The sequence below is a fragment of the Stenella coeruleoalba genome (assembly GCF_951394435.1).
Source record: "Stenella coeruleoalba genome assembly, chromosome: 9".
Classification (NCBI taxonomy): domain Eukaryota; kingdom Metazoa; phylum Chordata; class Mammalia; order Artiodactyla; family Delphinidae; genus Stenella; species Stenella coeruleoalba.
The window spans coordinates 83,272,258-83,293,186 of record NC_137155.1 but is presented as its reverse complement, the minus strand read 5'-3'; the positions used below and the strand labels follow the sequence as shown (position 1 = coordinate 83,293,186).

The window sequence follows — 20,929 nt, the reverse complement described above, 5'->3', positions numbered from 1 at the left end:
TATATGCTTTTTTCTAAAAGTTTTATATTTTAGGTTTTACATTTAAGTCCATGATACATTTCTGTATAAGATGTGCAACTTAGATTGAGATTAATTTTTTGATTGTGGATGTCCAATTGCTCTAGCACCATTTGTTAAAAAGATTACCTTTCCTCCATTGAATTGGTGTGTTCACCTTTGTCAGAAACAAGTTGGGTATACTTACATGCATCTATTTCTGGGTTCTGTATTCTGTTCCATTGATTTATGTGTCTATCCCTCTGCCAATATCACAGTCTTGATTACTGTAGCTATATAATAAATTGGATACTTAAAATTGGTTAGACTGATTAGTCCCACTTTATTTTTCTTTACAAAATTATTTTAGCTACTCTAATTCCTTTGCCTTTCCATGTAAATTTTAGAATAAACTTGTTTACATTTACAAAGAAATATTGCTGTACTTTTTTTTTGTATTTATTTTATTTATCATTTATTTTTGGCTACATTGGGTCTTTGTTGTTGCGCACAGGCTTTCTTTAGTTGTTTCTTTCATCAGCATTGTATAGTTTTCAGCGTATAAATCCTAGACATGTTTTGTTAGATTTACACATAAGTATTTACTTTTTTTGAGCAATTGTGAATGGCATTGCATTTTTAATTTTGGTGTCCATGTGTTTATTGCTAGCGTATAGAAATATAGCTTATTTTTTATATTTATCTTGTATCCTGAGACCTTGCTAACTCACTTATTAGGTAAAGGAGAAATTTTTTGGGTAGATTTCTTGGGCTTTTCTATGTAGACAATCATGTCATATAAAAAAAAGGCAGTTTTATTTCTTCCTTTCCAGACTGTATCTGTTTATTTCCTTTTATTGCCTTACTGTACTGGCTAGAACCTCCAGAACTATGTGAAGTAAGAGTGCTTAGAGCGAACATCCTTGTCTTTACCCCAAACTTAGTGGGAAAGCATTCAGTTTTTCATGATTAAGGATAATGTTAGTTGTATCAGGTTGAGGAAGTTTCCTCCTGTTCCTATTTTTCTGAGAGTTTCTATCCTGAATGACTATTGAATTTTATTGAATGCTTTTACCGCATCAGTTGATATAACATATGGTTTTTTTCTTTAGCTTGATAATATAGATTGCTTTGATTGATTTTTAAATATTGTACTAGTTTTGTATCTATAGAGTAAAACTCACTCATGGTGTATAATTCCTATTATATGTTGCTGAATTCAGTTTATTATTTCATTATAGATTTTTATGTTTATATTCATGAGGGACATTGCTTTGTAGTTTTTGGTTTGTTTTTTGGATTGTGTTTGCCTGGTTTTCGTATTATTGTAATATTGGTCTCATAAAATGAGTTGGGAAATGTTCCCTCCTGGTTTCTGGAAGAGATTATATATTATTGGTGTTAATTCTTTCTTAAACATTTGGTAGAATTGTCCAGTAAAACCATTGAGCCTGGAGATTTCTTTTTTGAGAGTTTTTAAATTTTGAATTTAATTTTTTGATAGTTATGGGGCTATTCAAATTGTTTGTTTCATATTGGATGAGTTGTGGGTTTGTGTTTTTAGAGGAAGTAGTACATTTCATCCACGTTTTCAAATTTATGTGCATAGAGTTGTTTGTAGTGTTCCCTTATTATCCTTCTAAAGTCTGTAATATCTAAAGTGATAGTCCATGTTTCATTCCTAATGTTGGTAATTTGTGTCTTTTCTCTTTTTTTTCTTCACTACAGGTTTGTCCATTTTATTGATCCTTTCAAAGAACCAGCTTTTGGTTTCATCAATTTTCTCTTTGTTTTTCTGTTTTAAATTTTATTGTTTTGCTCTTATCTTTATTTCCTTCCTTCTGCTTATTTTGCTCTTGTTTCTAGATTCTTGAGGTAGGAGTTTAGATTATTGATTTAAGAGTTGTTCTCTTTTTTAATGCATGTAGTTAGTGCTGTAAATTTCTCTCAGCACTGATTTAGCTGTGTCTCACAAACTTTGATATGTTGAATTTTCATTTTCATTTAGTTCAGTGTATCTTTTTATCTCCCTTAAGACTTCCTCTTTGATCCATGGATTATTTAGACATGTGTTGTTGTTGTTTTATAAATTATTTATTTATTTATTTTTGGCTGCGTTGGGTCTTCATTGCTGCGCACTGGCTTTTCTCTAGTTGCGGTGAGCGGGGGCTACTCTTTGTTGTGGTGTGCAGCCTTCTCATTGTGGTGGCTTCTCTTGTTGTGGAGCATGGGCTCTAGGCACGTGGGCTTCAGTAGTTGCAGTGTATGGGCTCAGTAGTTGTGGCTCATGTCTCTAGAGCTCAGGCTCAGTAGTTGTGGCGCGTGGACTTAGTTGCTCTGTGGCATGTGGGATCTTCCCGGACCAGGACTCGAACCTGTGTCCCCTGCATTGGTAGGTGGATTCTTAACCATTGTGCCACCAGGGAAGTCCTGTGTGTTGTTTAGTTACAAGTGTTGGAGGTTTTCCTGTCATCTTTCTGTTATTGACTTCCAGTTTGATTCCATTGTGGTTGGAGAATGTACTCTGTATATTTTAACTTTTTAAAATGTATTGATGTTCATTTTATTGCCCAGGATATGGTCTATCTTGGCATATGTTCCATGGACACTTGAAAAGAAGCATAGTTTTGCTTAGTGTGTTCTTTGTTTTGTCCTGATAGTCCGAGACTCCTTTTATCTTTTCCTTTCTAATTAGAGAACTTCCTTTAGCCATTCTTTAGGATAGGTCTGCTGGTGACAAATTCTCTTAGTTTTCATTCATCTGAGAATGTTTTGATTTCCTTTCATTCCTGAAGAGTATCTTCTCTAGGTATAGGATTCTGGGTTGGCAGTTCGTTTCTTTCAGCACTTGAAAAATATTGTGCCACTTTCTTCTGGTCACCTGATTTCTGATGAGAAATCTCCTGTTATTCAAACTGTTTTTCCCATATGGGTAAGGTGTCATTTATCTCTTGCTGCTTTCAAGATTTTTTTTTCTTTAGTTTTCAGAAGTTTAACTATGATATATCTTGGTGTGGATTTCTTTGGGTCTGTCCTGTTCGGAGTTTACTCAGCTTCTATATAAATCTGAAGTTCATGTCACTTGCCAAATTTGAAAAGTTTTCAGCGATTATATTTTGAGTACATTTTCAGCCCCAGCCTCTTTCTCCTCTTTCTGGTACTTTGATGGCATCTCATCACAGTCCAGCAAGGATGGAAATCAAGGCTCCCTATCTGGCCTTTGCTGGCAGTTAAGGGTAGGACATAGCTTTTCTGTGGAATGTGGCTGGAAAAAGGCAGTTATTATCTAATAGTTTTCTGTCTTGCTGTCCTTTGGCTGGAGACAGCAGGCTTTTGTTAGGGACATTTTTGGTCTATTCATAGGTATTTCTGGGTTTCTGGCTTCTTCAGCTCCAAGTCTAGTGTATATGAGGCAAAAAACAAACAGACAGCACCCAGGTAACTCAGCCATTATGTCATTCCTCGGGTCCTGAGGTCCCTAACCAGTCTGCCTTCCTCTCTCTACCTATTAGAGTCTTCTTATGTTTGTTTTATGTATAATGTACAGGATTTTTTTAAATTGAAGTATAGTTGATTTATAATATTGTGTTAAGTTTCTGGTATACAGCAAAGTGACTCTGTTTTTTATATATATATATACTATATATTCTTTTTCAGATTCTTTTCCATTATAGGTTATTACAAGATATTGAATATAGTTCCCTGTGCAATACAGCAGGACCTTGTTGTTTATCTATTTTATATATAGTGGTGTGTATCTGATATTACCAAACTCTTAATTTATCCCATCTAGGATTTTTTTTATTCAATCTTTTTTTCTAATTGGTGTGTTTTCTTAAATTGAGATATAATTTACATATCATAAAATTCAACCTTTAAAAATGTACAATTCAGACATTTTTAGTACATTCATAAGGTTGTGAAACCATCACCACTATCTAATTGCAGAATTTTTTTGTCATCCCATAAAGAAATCCCGTACCCAAAGTAATCATTTCCCATTCCTTACTTTTACCAGTTCCTGGTAATCACTAATCTATCTTTTGTATCTATGAGTTTGCCTCTTCTGAACATTTCATATAAATGGAATCATACAATATGTGACCTTTTGTGTCTGGCTTCTTTCACTTAGCATAATGTTTTCAAGGCTCATCATTGTTGTAGCATGTATCAATACTTTATTCCATTTTATTGCCAAACTATTCTTTTATATAGCTATTTCACATTTTGTTTATCTACTTATCATCTGGTAGATGTTTGGTTTGTTTACGCTTTTTGGCCATAATGCTGTTAAAACATTAGTGTACAAGTTTCTGTGTGAACATACGTTTTCAGTTCTCTTTGTTGATGTACCTAGGAATTGAACTGTTGGTCAGACATTAACTCTGTGTTTAATTTTTTGAGGAACTGCCAAAGTGTGTTCCAAAGTAGCTGTACTTTACATTCCCACCAGCAGTGTAGGAGGGCTCTTTTTTTCTCCACATCCTCAACAATGCTTGTTATTGTCCATCATTTTGATTATAGTCATCTTCGTGGGTGTGAAGTGGTATCTCATTGTGGTTTTCATTTGCATTTTCCTAATGAGTAATGATGTTGAGCACCTTTTAATGTGCTTATTGGCATTTATATAGCTCCTGTGGAGAAATGGCTATTCATATCATTGGTTTTTTAGTTGGGTTATTTGTCTTTTTATTACTGAGTTATAGGAGTTCTTTTACATACTCTGGATAGTAGACACTTATCAGGAGTATAACTTGCAAATATTTTCTCCCATTTTGCGGGTTGTCCAGGGATTTTGTGGTACTTAGCAGGAGGAGTAGAGAAAAGTACATCTACCTCATATTCCTGGAAGCAGAAGTCTCCCAAACTAGTTTTATAATGCCTTTGGAAGGGCCAGAGTATGCTTCATTGCTTAAAACTCAACATATTTTAAAGTCAGTGTGTGAGAAATCTAATTCTAGTGTTCAATTTTTTGTTTGTTTCAGATTTAGAAATTATTTTAAAGTCAGTTTAAGGAAAAGATTTTAATTTTTTTTCTATTTATTTTTGTGACTTACCTCCCTTTGTATTCGGTACAGTGGCCTATGGTTTATGAGCCAGGATACAGATCCCTTCAAACCTTTGGAGAGCCATCAGGGCTTGAGACAGCCCAAACCTCAGCATTTTGTCCAAATATTATCACTTATATATGTCTGCCATGAGGTGAAAAGTGTGAGGAGTCCTGGTTATGAAAACACCAGAGTTACTTTAAAGGTCAAGTAAAAGTAAGAAACTCCTGTCTGTGGTATGATTTTAAGCTCTGCAGTCAGAGCCGTGGAAATAGGCACGATAATGAGTGAGCATTTCTCATTTCTAGGCTAAATAGATGGGTCTTTAATCTTTTCTTACCAAACAGTGAGCAGTTCAGAGTTAATCACAAGAAATCAAGAATTTCGTGGCATCTCCTGTCTTCACCCAAATCACCTTCTACTGAGCTCTTCAAAGACTGATATCTTCTTCCTGGGTAAAGATAATTTTTTATTTCTATCCTTCTGATGCTACTTCTCTTATAAACTCAAACACCAGTGTATAGCCATGGCTAGAAATATCAGAATTATTTTGAACTTCAAATATTTCTTTTGTTCCATAGGTGCCTGAGTGTATCTTACCAGCTCCCCAGCATTGCCAGACTGTGCCATGAATGGATTATGCTTCCGATGAAATCCCTGACGGCGTTTTGTTCAGTCTCCACCGCAGGGTTCTTGTGTATTCTCAAGCACCCTCTCTGGGTTTCTGCTCTGTAGCACTGCAGGCTGATTAACTTTCCAAACCACAGGGCTCTCCCTTTGTTAGTCTCCTACACTCTTTCATTGCTGGCATTATTCTCTCATTTCAATCTATATTCAATCTAATTTCAAATTTCTTTAGCTTTCTAAAATTCTGTAGACTATCTCCATTCAGTCTTTTCTAGCCTTTTTTTATTTTTTAGAAATTCACCTTAGTTTTCTTATCTCCATACAAACTAGTCATTTCCTTTTTTCTTCTTAGTCTTTACTTTTCCTGAATATCTGCTAATAGCCTTGATTTTAAGCACTCAAACTCATTATAGACTAAGTACTCTTCATTTTTATTTGGTATTTAATTCTGTTTCTTATGTCAAAGGAAGAAATGTATGTGAAAGCCTTTTACAAACCAGAAAGCACTATGCACTCGTATAACTTATTGAGATTGACAAAGGACCACTGTGCCTCTTTTCAAGCTTTCTGCTCCTTCTGAGCCAAAAGAACTTCTCCGTAGAGGAGGGAAATATTGAAGAAAAATAAAGCAATGGAATTGTCTCTTAGCAACTGAGTTCGTGCCTTATAAATCTTACCCACTTTAGATTACTGCTGCTCAAAATCACTTACTTTTCTTACTGGCTCAGTTCAAATAATGTTATTAAATTATAGGAAAACAAAGGAAAAAATCTAATGAATGAGTCACTCAGTTCGTTGATTGTGCTCTCTTTGCTTAGCACTATTGATATAGTTGAGTTGTGTTTTTCTCTTGATTCCAGTTGTAAAACTTTTTTATATATCTTTTGTTGCAACTTAAATTATAAACTAAGTAGAAGCTAAATACCATCTTATACATTTCTAGGTTACCTGAGTCCTGAAACAATATAGGTCATTTAAGTAGTATGTAACATATATGTACTATATATAAATCAGGTTGGGCATAGCTTAGAGAAAATCAGGTATCCAAAAACTCAAACCAAATTGGGGTGTGATTATTTACATTATAATATAATTCATTATAAGGATTCTTCAGCTAGTAGATCTTCATAGTATTTTTCATTTAGCAAATATTTTTGATTGCCTCCTACACTAGACAATGGAAAGGATAAAGATGTGTGTGTGTGTGTGTGTGTGTGTGTGTGTAAATAGTTGTTTTGAGCTGTCAGTATAATAAGATAGATAAGACTTGCGCACAAATAAGGCAGTACAATGATAAATGCCTTGTGAGTGGTAAGCCGAGTGCTGTAGAAGTTCCGAGGAGGGAAAGGTCACTTCCAGCTGGGTGAGCTATTATGATTACATGGGCAAGGTGACATGTTAGAGAACCAAAGACTAACAGAGAGTTTGTCAAGTTTAGTAATTAAGGCAAGATTGAAGAGGTAGGTAAGATGTTGGTGCCTTCACGAGTAGAGCAAGGAGTTTAAACTTGAGTCAGTAAGTGATGGGGAGCCGCTGACTTTTTTTAATCAAAGTATTGTCTAGGAAAATGTATCTGGCAGTAATGTGTAATTTTAATTTTAAAAAATTAGTCTGTTGATAGTCTTTTAGGTGCCTTACTTTTGTGTAAAACAAAAATGTGTTTATAAATAAGTCAATTATAGAATTGATTCATTTGTATTCTTTTTAAAAGGTAGTCAAAAAACTATTCTCAGATGAAATTAGATCCAGTAAGATGAGCTGCTTAGTTAAGATATAAGCAGTATATGAAGTGGGATAAAATACTACTTTTCATACTTTCTAAACTCATTTTTAGAGATTTTTTTGTGTCAGTTAGTCATTTCTCCAATTGAAGCAATGCAGAAATCCTCCATATTCTTTCCACCCCCCTCTACTTGGATAGAATGAATGGCTGTAATGAAAAGAACTTATCAATAGCCCTCTTAGATTTGTTCTTAATTTAGCCAAGTATTTGTACACCTCTGCAAAAGATTTTGTTTCTCTGCCTTCTCCTTTAGTGGGAAAAATAATCAGTAGGAATGACAACCTACCTCACAGGGTCGTTGTGAGGCTCTGCTGGTATGAAGATGAAGTGTTGTGTAAATACACTGAAAATGTTGAGAACTGACTGAGAAATGGATTTTAGACATGTTGTTAGTGGAAACTGCTATAGATTGGAAATGCAATGTTTTAATAATAAAGACTATATAATAAGGTTGGCTGTTGTTTTCCATTCATAGTATGCCTCAGGGAATTTAGAGCATAAAATGGTTCCCACCCAATACTATAAAGGAAGTAACACTTCCTACATATTTACCTCACAGTGAAATCATGTTTTTAAAACAGCACAGCCAGAGAATGATATGTTTTTGTGAGCCATATTAGAAACCAGGAGGTTGGGAGTACTAATCTTGACTTAGTTACCAACTTGCTGTGTCACTGGACAAGTCAGTGATCCTTTTTGTACCTCAGTTTTTTGACGATTCTGGAAGGAGGCGTAAAGCTTCTCCAGCCAAAAGAAACTGACTGCCACATCAACAGCCTGGCACTGTAAGGGACTCAGGAACATATAACCAGAAGCTCCTACGTAAAATAGTTTAAGAATAAGACTGTAGGACGCTGAACAGCGCACCATTTGCCCTGTCTTCTAACCCCAGTACTGACCAGTCAAGTTCCCGCCCAAGTGCAGAGTTGCAGGGAAGAGGATGTGAGTCTGGGAAGGATTCATGGTTTCCACTGTGGAGATCTGGTCACATCTCAGGTCCATTATAGCCTGAAGAACCTAGAAAAGATCATATTTTGTTCTAATCTTGGTCTTTGGTGCTATTTGGACTTCTTCTGAGATGTTCTCAGTGTCTGTCTTGAGGACCCTCAGCTTCTGAGCAGCCCTGACTACTGTCATGTCTCTCTGAGCTTTTGGAAGGATACAGTCTGGGTCCAGGACTACACTGAGTCGTGCTTTTTGGTTCTGATTTGGGGACTGTGTGTCTTCAGACGAAAAAAAATGTTTAACTCAGTAGAATTTTATTCTATAATGAATTCATGACAAGGACTTAATAATAACAAATGATATAAGTTGTTTTTTGAAAATGTACTTTGGGTTTTAGAGCAAGGATTTTCTTTCTTTGCTTCTGACCTAAACATGAAGAAAAGTTCAGAATAGTGCTTGAAAACATCAGTTCATGCTATTAATTGGAAGCATTTCTTTTACCTGAAGTTGTGACTGAAACTGACTAGCTCTTCTCAAGGCTTAAAAGTTAGGAGCACAATTTTAGAAATGAGAAATTATTCTGAATGTTTTGCTATACCTTTCAGGTGCCAGATAGAGCTTGCTGTGCTGAAATGAATCAAATTGAAGCATGCCTAGTAAAAAATAATAGCCCCTGGCTTGAGAAGCAGACTTTAGTTCATTCGGAAACCAGAAGGATCCTGGCCCAGTTTTAATGCATGAAAACTCTCCAAACCACCTTGGCTAGAGCCTAGTGTAGTAGAACCAGGCCATAAAACATGAGGGTTGAGGACTCTCCACAGTGGTGGGAATCTGCTGTTATTTCTCAGCAAATCAAATCCACAGTGAATACTGGTGTACAGACTGTGTGGTCTAGTTCAGGCTGCAACATCAGCATGAATAGTGGAAGACCAAGTTCAGGAAAGAGAAGGAAACCACAAAGATTAAGTGAAGAGGAAAGGGTTGCTTGGGTAGGCACAACGGCACATTTTAGACATTCAGAGGTCATTGCTTCTTTCTCTTCCTCTGCATATCTTCCCCACAAAAAGCTTATGGGGGGATAAATGGAAGAGGAAAGGCTTAACTCAGAAAGAAAAAACATTACATGAAGTGATCATTCGTACTGCCTGGGGGGACTTAATGTTTATTGGGTGTGCACCTCAGCTTAATGCATTTGACCAGAACATTTCCCTGGATTCCTTACCTTTTAATAATGCTGTATAATCCAAAAGACTATTTACTATGTCTGATCCATTTGTCTACTGTCATTCTGTAAAAGCAGAATGGGAAGGCTTAGGGAATACTTGTACTCCATTCTGTTTTCACAGTGTTACTCATTTTCTTCCATGAAAAGCATAGCTAAAATCCTGCTTCTCTTTTTAGGTAACAGTATGACTAAATACATTGAGAAGCTAGAAGAGATCAAAAAAAGTGAGTAACACTACTGATGGTTTGGGATAATGGAACCCTGTAGTTGCTCTACAAGTTGGTTATTAACGAGCCTAACCACACTCTACAGCTGACACACACACAGAGCTATGGGTGTCAGGTGAGTGTGGCAGGTGCCTAGAAGGATGTGGGAAACACTGTGCCATTCTGGTCAGCTGCTAAGATTGTGGTCTTTGAGTCTGAGTTCTACCTGACTTAGATCCCATAGGAGATGTTAATGTTGGAATGTGAAATAACCTCTAGTGAAGCACTGAGAACCCACATTTCTAGTTTCATTGTACTGCAGTCTTTATGACCTTTATTCAAGGTACTTAATCTTTCCTATTTTATTATTTTCTCTATACCTGAGATAGGAGTAATAATAACTTATAACATTCTTTTGAGTATAAATTCGACAGTATTCATGAAAGACTTAGCGGTGTAAGAAAGAAAGAGCTTATTCTTAAAGTGGTGTTATACATTATAAATTCATTGCAGTTGGCTTTCTTTTAATTAAAAATCATATTTCATGCACATCCTTTTAAAAAACTAATCTTCAGCAAAGATATGCTTCTAGTCATTGAGTGCACTGCCCTCGCACAAAATCATAATTTTTCAATCTGTGTCCAAAACAGATGTAAAATGTACACATCAAGTCTAGAATTAGAGAAGTAGGAACATCTATTTTCTAAGATGGATTTGTTCATAACTTCAGTAGGAGAACCCAGTGCTAGGGCAATATTGAGCTAATGGCAGTGAAGAGGTACTCTGATTGATAGCAGTTCAGGACTTGGCTCTGGTAATATATATCTTCTGGGAAGAGAATATTACAAATCCAAAATTCACCAGAACTTCTGTTTTTACACAGCAGGCCTTTTAATTTAAATGATAATGTTCCTGTTCCTTTTGAATTGCTGCCGTATTGAGAAACCCCTGACAATAGATCTGGACTCAGGAGCAGCTTCTTGCTGACTCTGTTATTTGCCACGTTCAACTACAAGGACTGATGCTATAGACATTTGTTTTTTAATGTGTGATGTCACAGTATCCTTTTCTTCTTATATATTTTATATTTTAAACATTTTATGCTATATATTTTAAATGTTATATATCTGTAAAATATTCCACTTTAAGTATATATATTTTAAGTGTATATTAAAATTTTAAACTATGGAAAAAAATCTTGTTTACTCACCTAAACTTCATTGTTGTCGTCCTTAATTCATCCACGGCAAGCAAAATTCAACTGGCCTGCTTCTGTCTTGGTTTGTAGCCTCTTTCACCTCCTAAGCATTTGTAGCTGAGTGTGAGCTCACCTGTCCACACCAAAATTTGTCCCATAAAAATTGTCCCATTCCACCCAGATTGCTGAAACCCTGTTTAAAACAGTTCTTAAAAGCACAATGTGGTTTCTTTAATATCTAAACTTTAAATGGAGCTTATCTCCCAAAAGAAACACCTGTGGATTAGAGTCCTCGAAAATGCTTACTTCACCTTCCTTCTTTAGAAGTTGTGAGCTTCCTTTTAGTAAGACAGCAGGTTCGTCTCACCTTTTACACGCTTTGTGCTGATTCCCCGACTAGAATTACTTCAGATTCTGGTTTGGGATGTATATTTTGGAAGATATTTCCTTCTCTTTTCCCATCTTCTGTTGTAGGTGTTCTTTTGGGTCAGAAGGGAGGAGAATATTGCCTTGTTTCATGACACCCTAAACCCGTCACTTTTCTCGGATTACCTTAGATGCCATGTCTTTCTGTGAAATCACAAACCTTGTGCTGTTACTTCCTTTGATTTGTCTTCCACTGTGAGCCCAACTTCCCTTTGCTAATAATGTGTTTTAACAGAACCCTGAAAACGCAGAATTCCTTTGTAATCTGAATATTCTTTCAACTCTGCCTGGGGAAAATAGACACACTGTGTCTATTGACCATTCACAAAGCCCATTCTTGGCTTCCAGTGGTTAGATGACACTAGTTGGGCCCAGTGTGAAACATCCTAGATAGTTAGGTCTCTGTCCTTCCAGTAACTCGAGAGAGACACACTTAGATTCCAGACTTACCAGAGAAGCAAAACTTGATAACATATCTGAAACTAGGATTTTTTGTCTCCATCACAGAGTTTGGGAGAAGCTATAGTAGCAGAAGCTCCATTCTTAAAGCTCTGTTCGCCCTTGCAAGGACAGACTGTCAGAGCTTTCCAAGTTATCCTTTTTATAAAATTTAAAACTTACTGTAAAACGTCTAGCTTGATCTTTTATCTCTGAGTAATAATGTCAGAAAGTCCTAATGATGGCTGTCCTTCTAAACCAGAACCAGGTATGTAGAGTTCAGGCTCAAATGTGCATTGGGATTTCTAGTGCTTATGAGAGGATGCTAGAAACTATGATCATTAGAAAATAGCAGCGCCTGTTTTCTCGTTTAAGGTGATTTCTATTTAAAGGGGATTTTAATGTGTACCTTTTATACTTAGAATGTGAAGAATTGGAGAAGTATTTCAAACTATGTTACTATTCCAAAAGAATATCAGTGGATAAATGCCACAGTGCAAACTACTTTGAAAGCTGTTGACTGTTTTCACTGGCTGATTTATTGCCATTTTGCTTTATGTAAATAACTTTTGGTGGGCAAGTCGGTGGCAATTGAGAGAAATACTATAGTCGTTCACTTGCACTTTTTAAAGCTTCTGCTCAGCTTATTCGGGTCTGCATCCTGGTGGGTTTTAGAAGCTCCTTTGCATCTTGTATCTAGAAGAAGCTGTTGTAAGAATTTTCTGGAAGAAAGGTCATTTTTTAGCCAAATTGCTATCTTTAGGGCATTTTGGAACAGAGAAGCTTTAATTCCCATAAGAAAGAGTCTTGATATATTTACAGAAGGCCTGTTTTTAAGGTAATATCATTTCCTGACTCTGAGTCGAAAGCTATTTGGTAAACCAAGCTAACATTATCCTCCAAAGTAACTATTTGGTCTGTGCTGGTTTTTTGGAAAATTCATGGAAATGATTAGTATCACCAGGTAAATAATCTTAAGTACCTTTAATCCTTTCCTTTGTTGCTAGGAGTCTTGGTTTATGAGACAGTGAAGGCCATGGTAATTATCCAGCTGACCTTCAGTAATTCTGAAATAATGAGGCAGTATTTAAGGAGTCAAGGACATCAGTATATAAACCTAGAAGAGGAGTGAAGGGAAAGGGTAGGCAGGAGTTCAATGCTGAAAACTCTTCAGAATTGGCAAGTCATCTTCAGAAAAGTTTAGGGAAGCCAATTTTTAATATGCCTCTATGGGACAAATAATAAAGTGAGATTGGCTAAATTTTTAAAAACTGTTTAATATGATATGAAGAATTATTAACACAAACAAATGCAAAAGTACCCCCATTGAGTTAAGTCTCAGAATTGTAAAGATAGCACTGAGTAAATATTGATGTTTTCAGTTGATTTTTCTTTTTTTTTAATTGTGGTTAAAAAAACCCCACATAACAAAATTTACCATCATAACCTTTTTCAGTGTACAGTTCAGTAGTGTTAAGTATATTTACTTTGTTGTACAATAGATCTCCAGAACTTTTTCATATTCAAAACTGAATAGGTTGATTTTTATTGAAGTGGAGTTGAGGGAAAATTGATGTAAGAGATTATCAGGACCAATTACAAATTTGTGCCCAGCATTGTACTCCAGGAAAAAAAAAAGGGTTGGTCTGTGTCTCTAGCATAGTTTGTAACCTCAGGAATAGAATTGTACTCTTTTCAGGGCAGAGATAGAATAGTAAATGTCTTACCAGCTCTTGACCTAGGGCAACTCAGCTTCTCTGGGTCTCTGTTCTCATTTGTAAAATGCAGGTGTTTATTCCCTGCTTATTCTGAAAAGGATTTAAAGGGCTTACAAAAATGCATGCAATACAGTAGAGACAGCATAGTAAGGAAAATGGTACACAAATAAAGGGGAGGGGTAAAATCATTAGGCCCAAAAAGGTGGCTTATAAATTCAGCTTGAGGCTTCTTACTGGCCAAAGCAAAGGAGTAAATGAAAAGGTGATATAATACCTGCCATGCTTAATTCTGAGGATATCATGAGGATCAAATGAGATAAAACATGTAAATAACTTGAAAAATATACCATATAACTTGATGACTAGAAAGAATTAATATCTCTAAGAAAGCAAAGTAAGCCTGGAAAAAATATTTGTCCTGTTCTGCTTTTCAGATTATAGATACAAAAAAGATGAGCTTTTTAAGAGACTAAAAGTTACAACTTTTGCCCAGCTGGTAAGTTTAATGATCTTCCATTGGAGTAAAGACTTTCTAATTTGTGCTGCTTTATGTGAGTATTTCTAAATTCAACTCTAGGTAATGTTTGCAGAGGGTTTTCTTCTGATTCTTTATATTTCACCTATGAGAGGACTAATTGGTATGAAATTTTCTTTTTTCTTTGATAAGAATTTTATAAAGTAAAATGTACATTCTCCTTTTTAATCATCAAATTTGTAGTTTAGGTTTTATTTTTCCTTGCCCATTTATCTTAATATTGAGAATCTAGAATTCTGGATTCTTTATTGCTTGGACATTTTTCTCTGTGGAAAGCAGGTGATCTCCCATCTATGACTGGGTTCTTTTTCCAAGTCTTTCTGCCATGGTCTATTTTGTTACTTTAGGAAAGTCGCTTTCTTCTTTCATTTGAAAATTATGGACAAAGTGTCTCTCTGACCCCCAAACAAGGGTTACAGTGATGTAACTTAAGGTGAATGTTGGGTCTTATGAGCTAAGTCATGAAAAGTGATTTATTATTTTTTTAATTTGAATTCTACCAAGCATTTAAAAAAATTTTTTATTGGAGTATAGTTGATTTACAATGTTGTGTTACTTTCAGGTGTACAGCACAGTGAATCAGTTTTATATATGTGTGTATATATATATATATATATATATATATATATCCATTCTTTTTCAGATTCTTTTCCCATTATAGGTTATTATAGAGTATTGGCTAGAGTTCTCTGTGCTATACAGTAGGTCCTTGTTAGTTATCTATTTTACATATAGTGGTATGTATATGTTACTCCCAATCTCCTAATTTATCACTTCCCCCCAGGCAAAAGTGCTTTAAAAACTGTATGTTGGGTATACAACATTGTAATCAATATATTCATAATTACATTTATTTCTTCATTGCATGAAGAATTTCTGATACAATGCTGTTATTTTAAGTATTGTATTTTCAAGAAATAGCATGTTATGTTGGGACTAGAATATGTATGAATGCAGTTTTAAACTCTTACTTATGTTTCGTGTCCAAAATTATCCTTTTGGTCTTTTAAGTTTATTGTGTAATGTTTTAAAGAAATCTTTTCTTCCGGAATGATCATCTGCAGTGTAATTACCACCCCCAAAGTAAGAAGACCTGAGATTTAGTCTCCAGTTGGGGACACTGACAGTTTCTTAAAACAGGAGATCTTTGATGTTTGATATTTCCTCATCTTTTGTTAAAAACAGAATTGCCTCTGTTTAAGACAAACAAACATACACACTTCTACACATTTCATTCTTTTTTCTATCAGGTCATCCAAGTTGCTTCCCTATCTGATCAAACATTGGAAGTGACAGCTGAGGAGATTAAAAGGCTAGAAGGTAATGAGAAGTGAGGATATGGGGAAAATAACAAATTGGCCATTTGACTGTGCTATTGTGTTCACAGGGACTTTGATGTATCTGTTTGTAATTAGATTGTTACTCTCTGAGAAATGCTATCTGGTGCTTTGCTAATTCTTATTTCTTTAAAAAAGCCATCTCGTTTTCTGGCTGTAAACGTGTCTTAAATGTTTTAAACGTGTTTAATATACTAATTACTTTTTTTCAACAAATATTTTTAGTGCCTTCTACATAAGTACAGGTCACAGAATTAGGTGCTATGAGACTACAAAGATGAATAAGACACAGCTCTGCTTACATGGAGTTTGTAGCTACGAGTGTGCACTGCACATATGTTATGTGTATTGGGTGAGGAAAATGATAACAGAAACACAGAATTACTAATATGACAGAAATTCACGGAGGACTAGAAGGAAACCATCGTTTGATGAATATATATTGCTAGGTACTTCACATGAGTTTTCTTATTTAATCTTCTCAAAAACTCTAGAAGGAAGGTACACTGTACAGATGAGAAGCCCAAGCCTCAGAGGTTAAACTTCTTGCTCAAAGTAAACAGCCAATAAGGAATGGACATAGGATACAAATCTGCATGTCTCTGGTAGCAGCCAGTGTCTTCTCACTGCCTTTATTGCATCCTTATGGGGTCTTGGAATGTGCCTTTTGAGAGATGCAGGGTGCTGTGAGAACTCTGTATTTTCCAGCTAGGAAACTGAGGTAGGCTTCTTCCAGGCTTTTGAACTGGGTCTCTGCCCCCTTTAGGGGTAGAATCTCAACAGGTGCAAGTTAAGGGTGAGGCTGTCTCAGGCTGAGGAGCAGCCTGAATAAAGGCACAGAGAAGAAGTCCAAGCGTGTTTGGGGAATCTCATAATCCAGTCTGGCTGTGGTCTGAGGGAGGGGTAGGTGCTGGGTTAGGAGATAAGGCTAGAAAGATAGATAGGCGCCAGATTTACTTTCTTAAATACCAAGTTGAAAAGAAAACCTCTTAGGTGTTCTGTCATGAAAAGAATTCCCAGAGTGAAGGTCTTTATTTTATCCTGAAGTCCTCAGCTGTCAATGTGTGGCTGTTTATTGAAGGGGAATGTGTTTTGTTAAGGTTGATGTAGGCCAGGAATTTGACTTCTGATTTCAAGACAAGTTTCTCAGGAAGTCTGAACACTGGGTTTGTACAACTCGACTGTCATTTCCCTGGGCTTGTTTTTGTTAGGGAGGATAAAAAGAATCTGTAAAAGACAGGAATTTATCTATGACAGATGCCTCTAACACAGCAGAGAAATAAGGGCTCTTTGTAATAGAGATAATTGAGTCTCCTCATACCAGTACTCCCAATTTTAACCTGGTTATATAAGTACCTGGATTTTGTCCTTTAATTCATTGTTGAGATTACAACACCAGAACATATGGGCACATGCAATTTTCTCTTCTGAGATAAATTTGCAGGCTTTTGTAAAGTAGGACACCATAATGTGTGAGTAATATTGGTGTTTTTCTAGTGCTCTATACAGAATAATAACTCAGGAATGCCTGTAGCACAGATTGTATCTGTATGCGTATTGGCCAACTTTGAAGGAATAAAAAAACTCCTTTTATAATGTTTATTGTTTTTTCCTGACTTAAAAGTATATTTCTAGAAAATTAGAAAACTGTAAAAAACATATAAAGAAGAAAATTAAAATAACTAATAAACCGTATTAACATTTTGGTCTGTTTTCCCCACCCACATCCGTAGTCTTTGTATATAGTTTTGTATTATGCTGTTTTCAGTTAACATTTTATCATGCACACTTTCCTATGTCATTAAATAGATTTCAAAAGCTTAATTGTAAAGGTTGTGTTGTCATATAATGTCTTTCCTTTGTATATGCCACATATTTAATTATTCTCCTATTGTTGGCCATTAACGTTTTTCTAATTTTTCATTTTTATAAGATAATGCTGCAGTGTAAACCCATAAATGTTTGTATGGTTCTGATTTATTTCCTGAAGATAAATTGCTGCAGATTGTCAAAGGGTGGAACCATTTTAAAATGCTCGGTGCTGATTCCACATTATCTCCAGAAAGGTTCTACTTGTTTGCATTCCCACCAAGCAAATGAGAAGACCCATTTCTCCCCATCCTAGCCAATGATGAATAATTCTCATTTTTGTAAATGTTTGCCAATTTGATGGAGGAAAAATGGTATCTAATATTTTTATTTTGGATTTCTTTGATAGTGTGATTGAGCTTTGTGTATGTCTGTGTTTGTTGGTCATATGTATTTCTTCTTTTGAGGACATTATATGTCCTTTCCCATTTTTTTTCTAATGGAATGTTCATCTTTTACTTATTGATTTGTAAAATCTTTATATAATTATGATATCTTTATTCATTGGAAACCAATACAGCCTTGAAAATAAATGAGAAAAATCTTTATTTGATGATTTGGAATAATACCCAAGCTGTATTATTAAGTAAAAAATAAATAAATAAATAACAAAATAAACAACAAATCAAAGTGTAGAGCAGTATGAATAGCATTCTCCTAGATATGTAAAAAGGAGAGGAAATAAAATATATACAAAATATATACAAAATATGTAGTTGTTTCATTTCTGGAAGGAGACAAATATTTGAAGGTAGTTCCCTTGGGGGTGGAGGTCTGAGGGCCTGCAGGTCTGGAGTGAAAAGAAGACTTCCTTTCCATATTAGCAATTTTATCTTGTTTGCATTTTTACCTTGTGCACATGATCTTTTTTCTATTAACAAACTAGTTTTAAAACTCCTAATAATGTGTATTAACCTTTTCTCACTTATATATGTCACGAATACTTTTCCTAGTTTGTTATTGACCTTTTAATTTTCTTTGTGTTGTTTTTTGACATATATGAGATTTGCGTTTTTACATGATTAAATCTATTAGCCTTTCATATTGTGTTTTCGTTTAGTGCTTTAAATTCATAAAATCCAAAATAAGATATTCACCTATATTTTCATCTGTTAGCTTGCTTGGTTGCTTTGGGTTTTTTCCTACATCCATCCATCTGTTATATATTTTGGTATATGATATGAAGGGGTTATCTAAATTTGATTTTTTTGGATAGTTGGCAGATTATCCCAGCACCATTTATTTAATAGTTCTCCCTTTACCCACTGATTTTTGATGTTACCTTTAACATACATTAGATTTTTGTATATATTCTTGGATTTGTTTCTGAGTTCTTTGTTATTTTCCATTGTTCTGGTGCATTGTTTTGATCATTTACCTTTTCAGTATATGTTACTATTTGAAAAGGCAGGTTCTCCAAATTACTTTCCTCTCTCCCTCTCTCTCTCTCTCTCTCTCTCTCTCTCTCTCTCTCTCTCTCTCTCTATATATATATATATACACATACATATATCTTTTTTTTTCTCTTCTCATCTTTAAAATTCTTTTAAGCTTTTTTTAAGCCCATTGGGATTTGTATTAAGGCTAAAAATTTGGAAATTTGGAAGGGATTAACATCATTTCACTTTTAGTCACCAAGTCAGGAATATGCAAGGTATGTCACTCTCTCGTCATTCAGGTCTTCTTTAATGTCCCTAAGAAAAATTTTTATAAGACCTATAAAGGACTTACAAGTTTTTATACAGCCTTTAAATTTCTTAATAGGTTTATTTTCTAGGAGAGTATATTTTGTATCTGCAGTTGTTACTGTAAATGAGAGGTTCTTCATGTTATTTTCCAATTGATATATAGGAAAAATATTTTGATTGTCCATATTTTCTTTAATCTAACTTATTTATTTTATAAATAGGTTATTTTTATAATTAACCATAAAACCTAGATTATTTTTATAATCTAACATATTTATTTCCCTTATTCTCATAGGATTCTCTTAAAGTTTCTAGGTGTATTATATCATATGCAAATTAAAACTTAATATGCTCTTTAACAACTAGGCCTCTTATTTCTATGTCTTCTCTCATTATATTGGTTAGAACAGCAAATTCTCAAACCTTTTGGTATCAGTCTCCCTCCACACTTAATTTTTGAGGACCTCAAAGAGTTTTGGTTTTTGTGAATTATATCTATTAATATTTAGGGTATTAAAATTTTAAACCAAGAATTTTAAAAATACTTGCTGTTTACCTTAAGAAACAATACTAAACCCATTACAAGCATAAATAACATATTTTTATGCGAAATATCTATGTTACCAAAACAAAAATATATATGGAGAATGACATTGTTGTACACTTTTTTGTAAGTCTTGTTAATGTCTGATTTAATAGAAAACAGATGGTTCTCATACCTTCTGCATTCAGTCTGTTGCAGTTTGCTCTTTGGGCTAAAGGACATGAAGAAAATCTGGCCTCACACAGATCTGTAATTGAAAAAAGGAAGAATATTTTAATAGCCCTTTCAGATAGTTGTGGATATTTTTCTTTGACATTACATCAGAACTTGATAGCTGGTACCTTCTTAAAGGTTAGTTGTAGTGTGGAATCTGAAACCATATCAATGAACTTTTCATACCCTCTTACATTAAACCCATTGGTCTCTTTTGCACTCTGAATGTATCTTTTACTCATACATAATTTTATAACATCATTCATTGGTCATTTGGAAAATACTGGTTCACTGAGTTATGAAGATCTTCCAAATGTTGACAAATTTCATTACACAATATCAAAAAAGTCACATTTATTAACCACAACACGTGTCTTATCAGAAAAGTCATTAAGATGGTAAAGAAGTCAAGCTCTTGATGGCAAATAGTTTCCAAAATTCTGATTTTTGTTCAAAATTTAATCACTGCAACAAATACCATCGGTTGTTTTCCTTGAAATGAGAAATTCACTTTAGATCATTTTTGAGAAAATAGCTGCCAAATGCACAAGTCTAAATAACCACAGTTTTCCTGTCAGTTTTTCTTCCACGTAAAAGTGGTGTTCAAGGCAAAAGCAGCACAAATCACACACATACTTTTCCTGGAGACAACAATGGGACGTTGGTATGTAGCAAACTTGCTGTATGTGGATTCCCCCATTTCATGACACAGAATATTTAAAAAGTGTGTACTTAAGGGTGAGATTTAATAAAATTATTATTACTGCTTCATCAGGGACTTTTAAAAATGTGACTGCCATATTTATTAACTGTGAGTGTGTGCATGTTGATGAAAAATACAGTGACTACTAATAAAGCTCTGTACCTCTGCCCTGATTCTTGCTAAGGGGCCAGGAGTTTTATCCACCACTTCTTTTGCACCATCAGTGCAAATATCAACATGGTAAAAAAGACAAATAACGTCTTAGTATTATGAAAATAGTTTTCGCCTTTCAGATCCCCTGAAAGGGTCTCGGGGGCTCCTGGGGTCCACAGACTACAGTTTGAGAGCCTATATGTTAGAACTCTTAGAACAATTTAATAATGGTAATACGAGTTCCTTTTCTTGACCTAATTTCAGTGGAACTGCCTA

At 34.9% G+C, this 20,929-nt stretch overlaps 1 protein-coding gene across 3 annotated transcripts in view; it reads left to right on the top strand.

Moving 5' to 3' along the window:
• Window positions 1-20,929, top strand: part of CEP41 (centrosomal protein 41) — a 43,760-nt gene that overhangs the window by 15,379 nt on the left and 7,452 nt on the right. For 2 of the 3 annotated variants that reach the window (XM_079932022.1, XM_079932023.1), the window contains exons 3-5: window positions 9,802-9,849; window positions 14,046-14,107; window positions 15,397-15,466. In XM_079932022.1, coding sequence (XP_079788148.1) covers window positions 9,802-9,849; window positions 14,046-14,107; window positions 15,397-15,466 — 180 coding nt within the window. Of the gene's footprint in view, window positions 1-5,548; window positions 9,850-14,045; window positions 14,108-15,396; window positions 15,467-20,929 lie in introns of those variants that run through there. The other variant, XM_079932021.1, reaches the window with a different exon arrangement.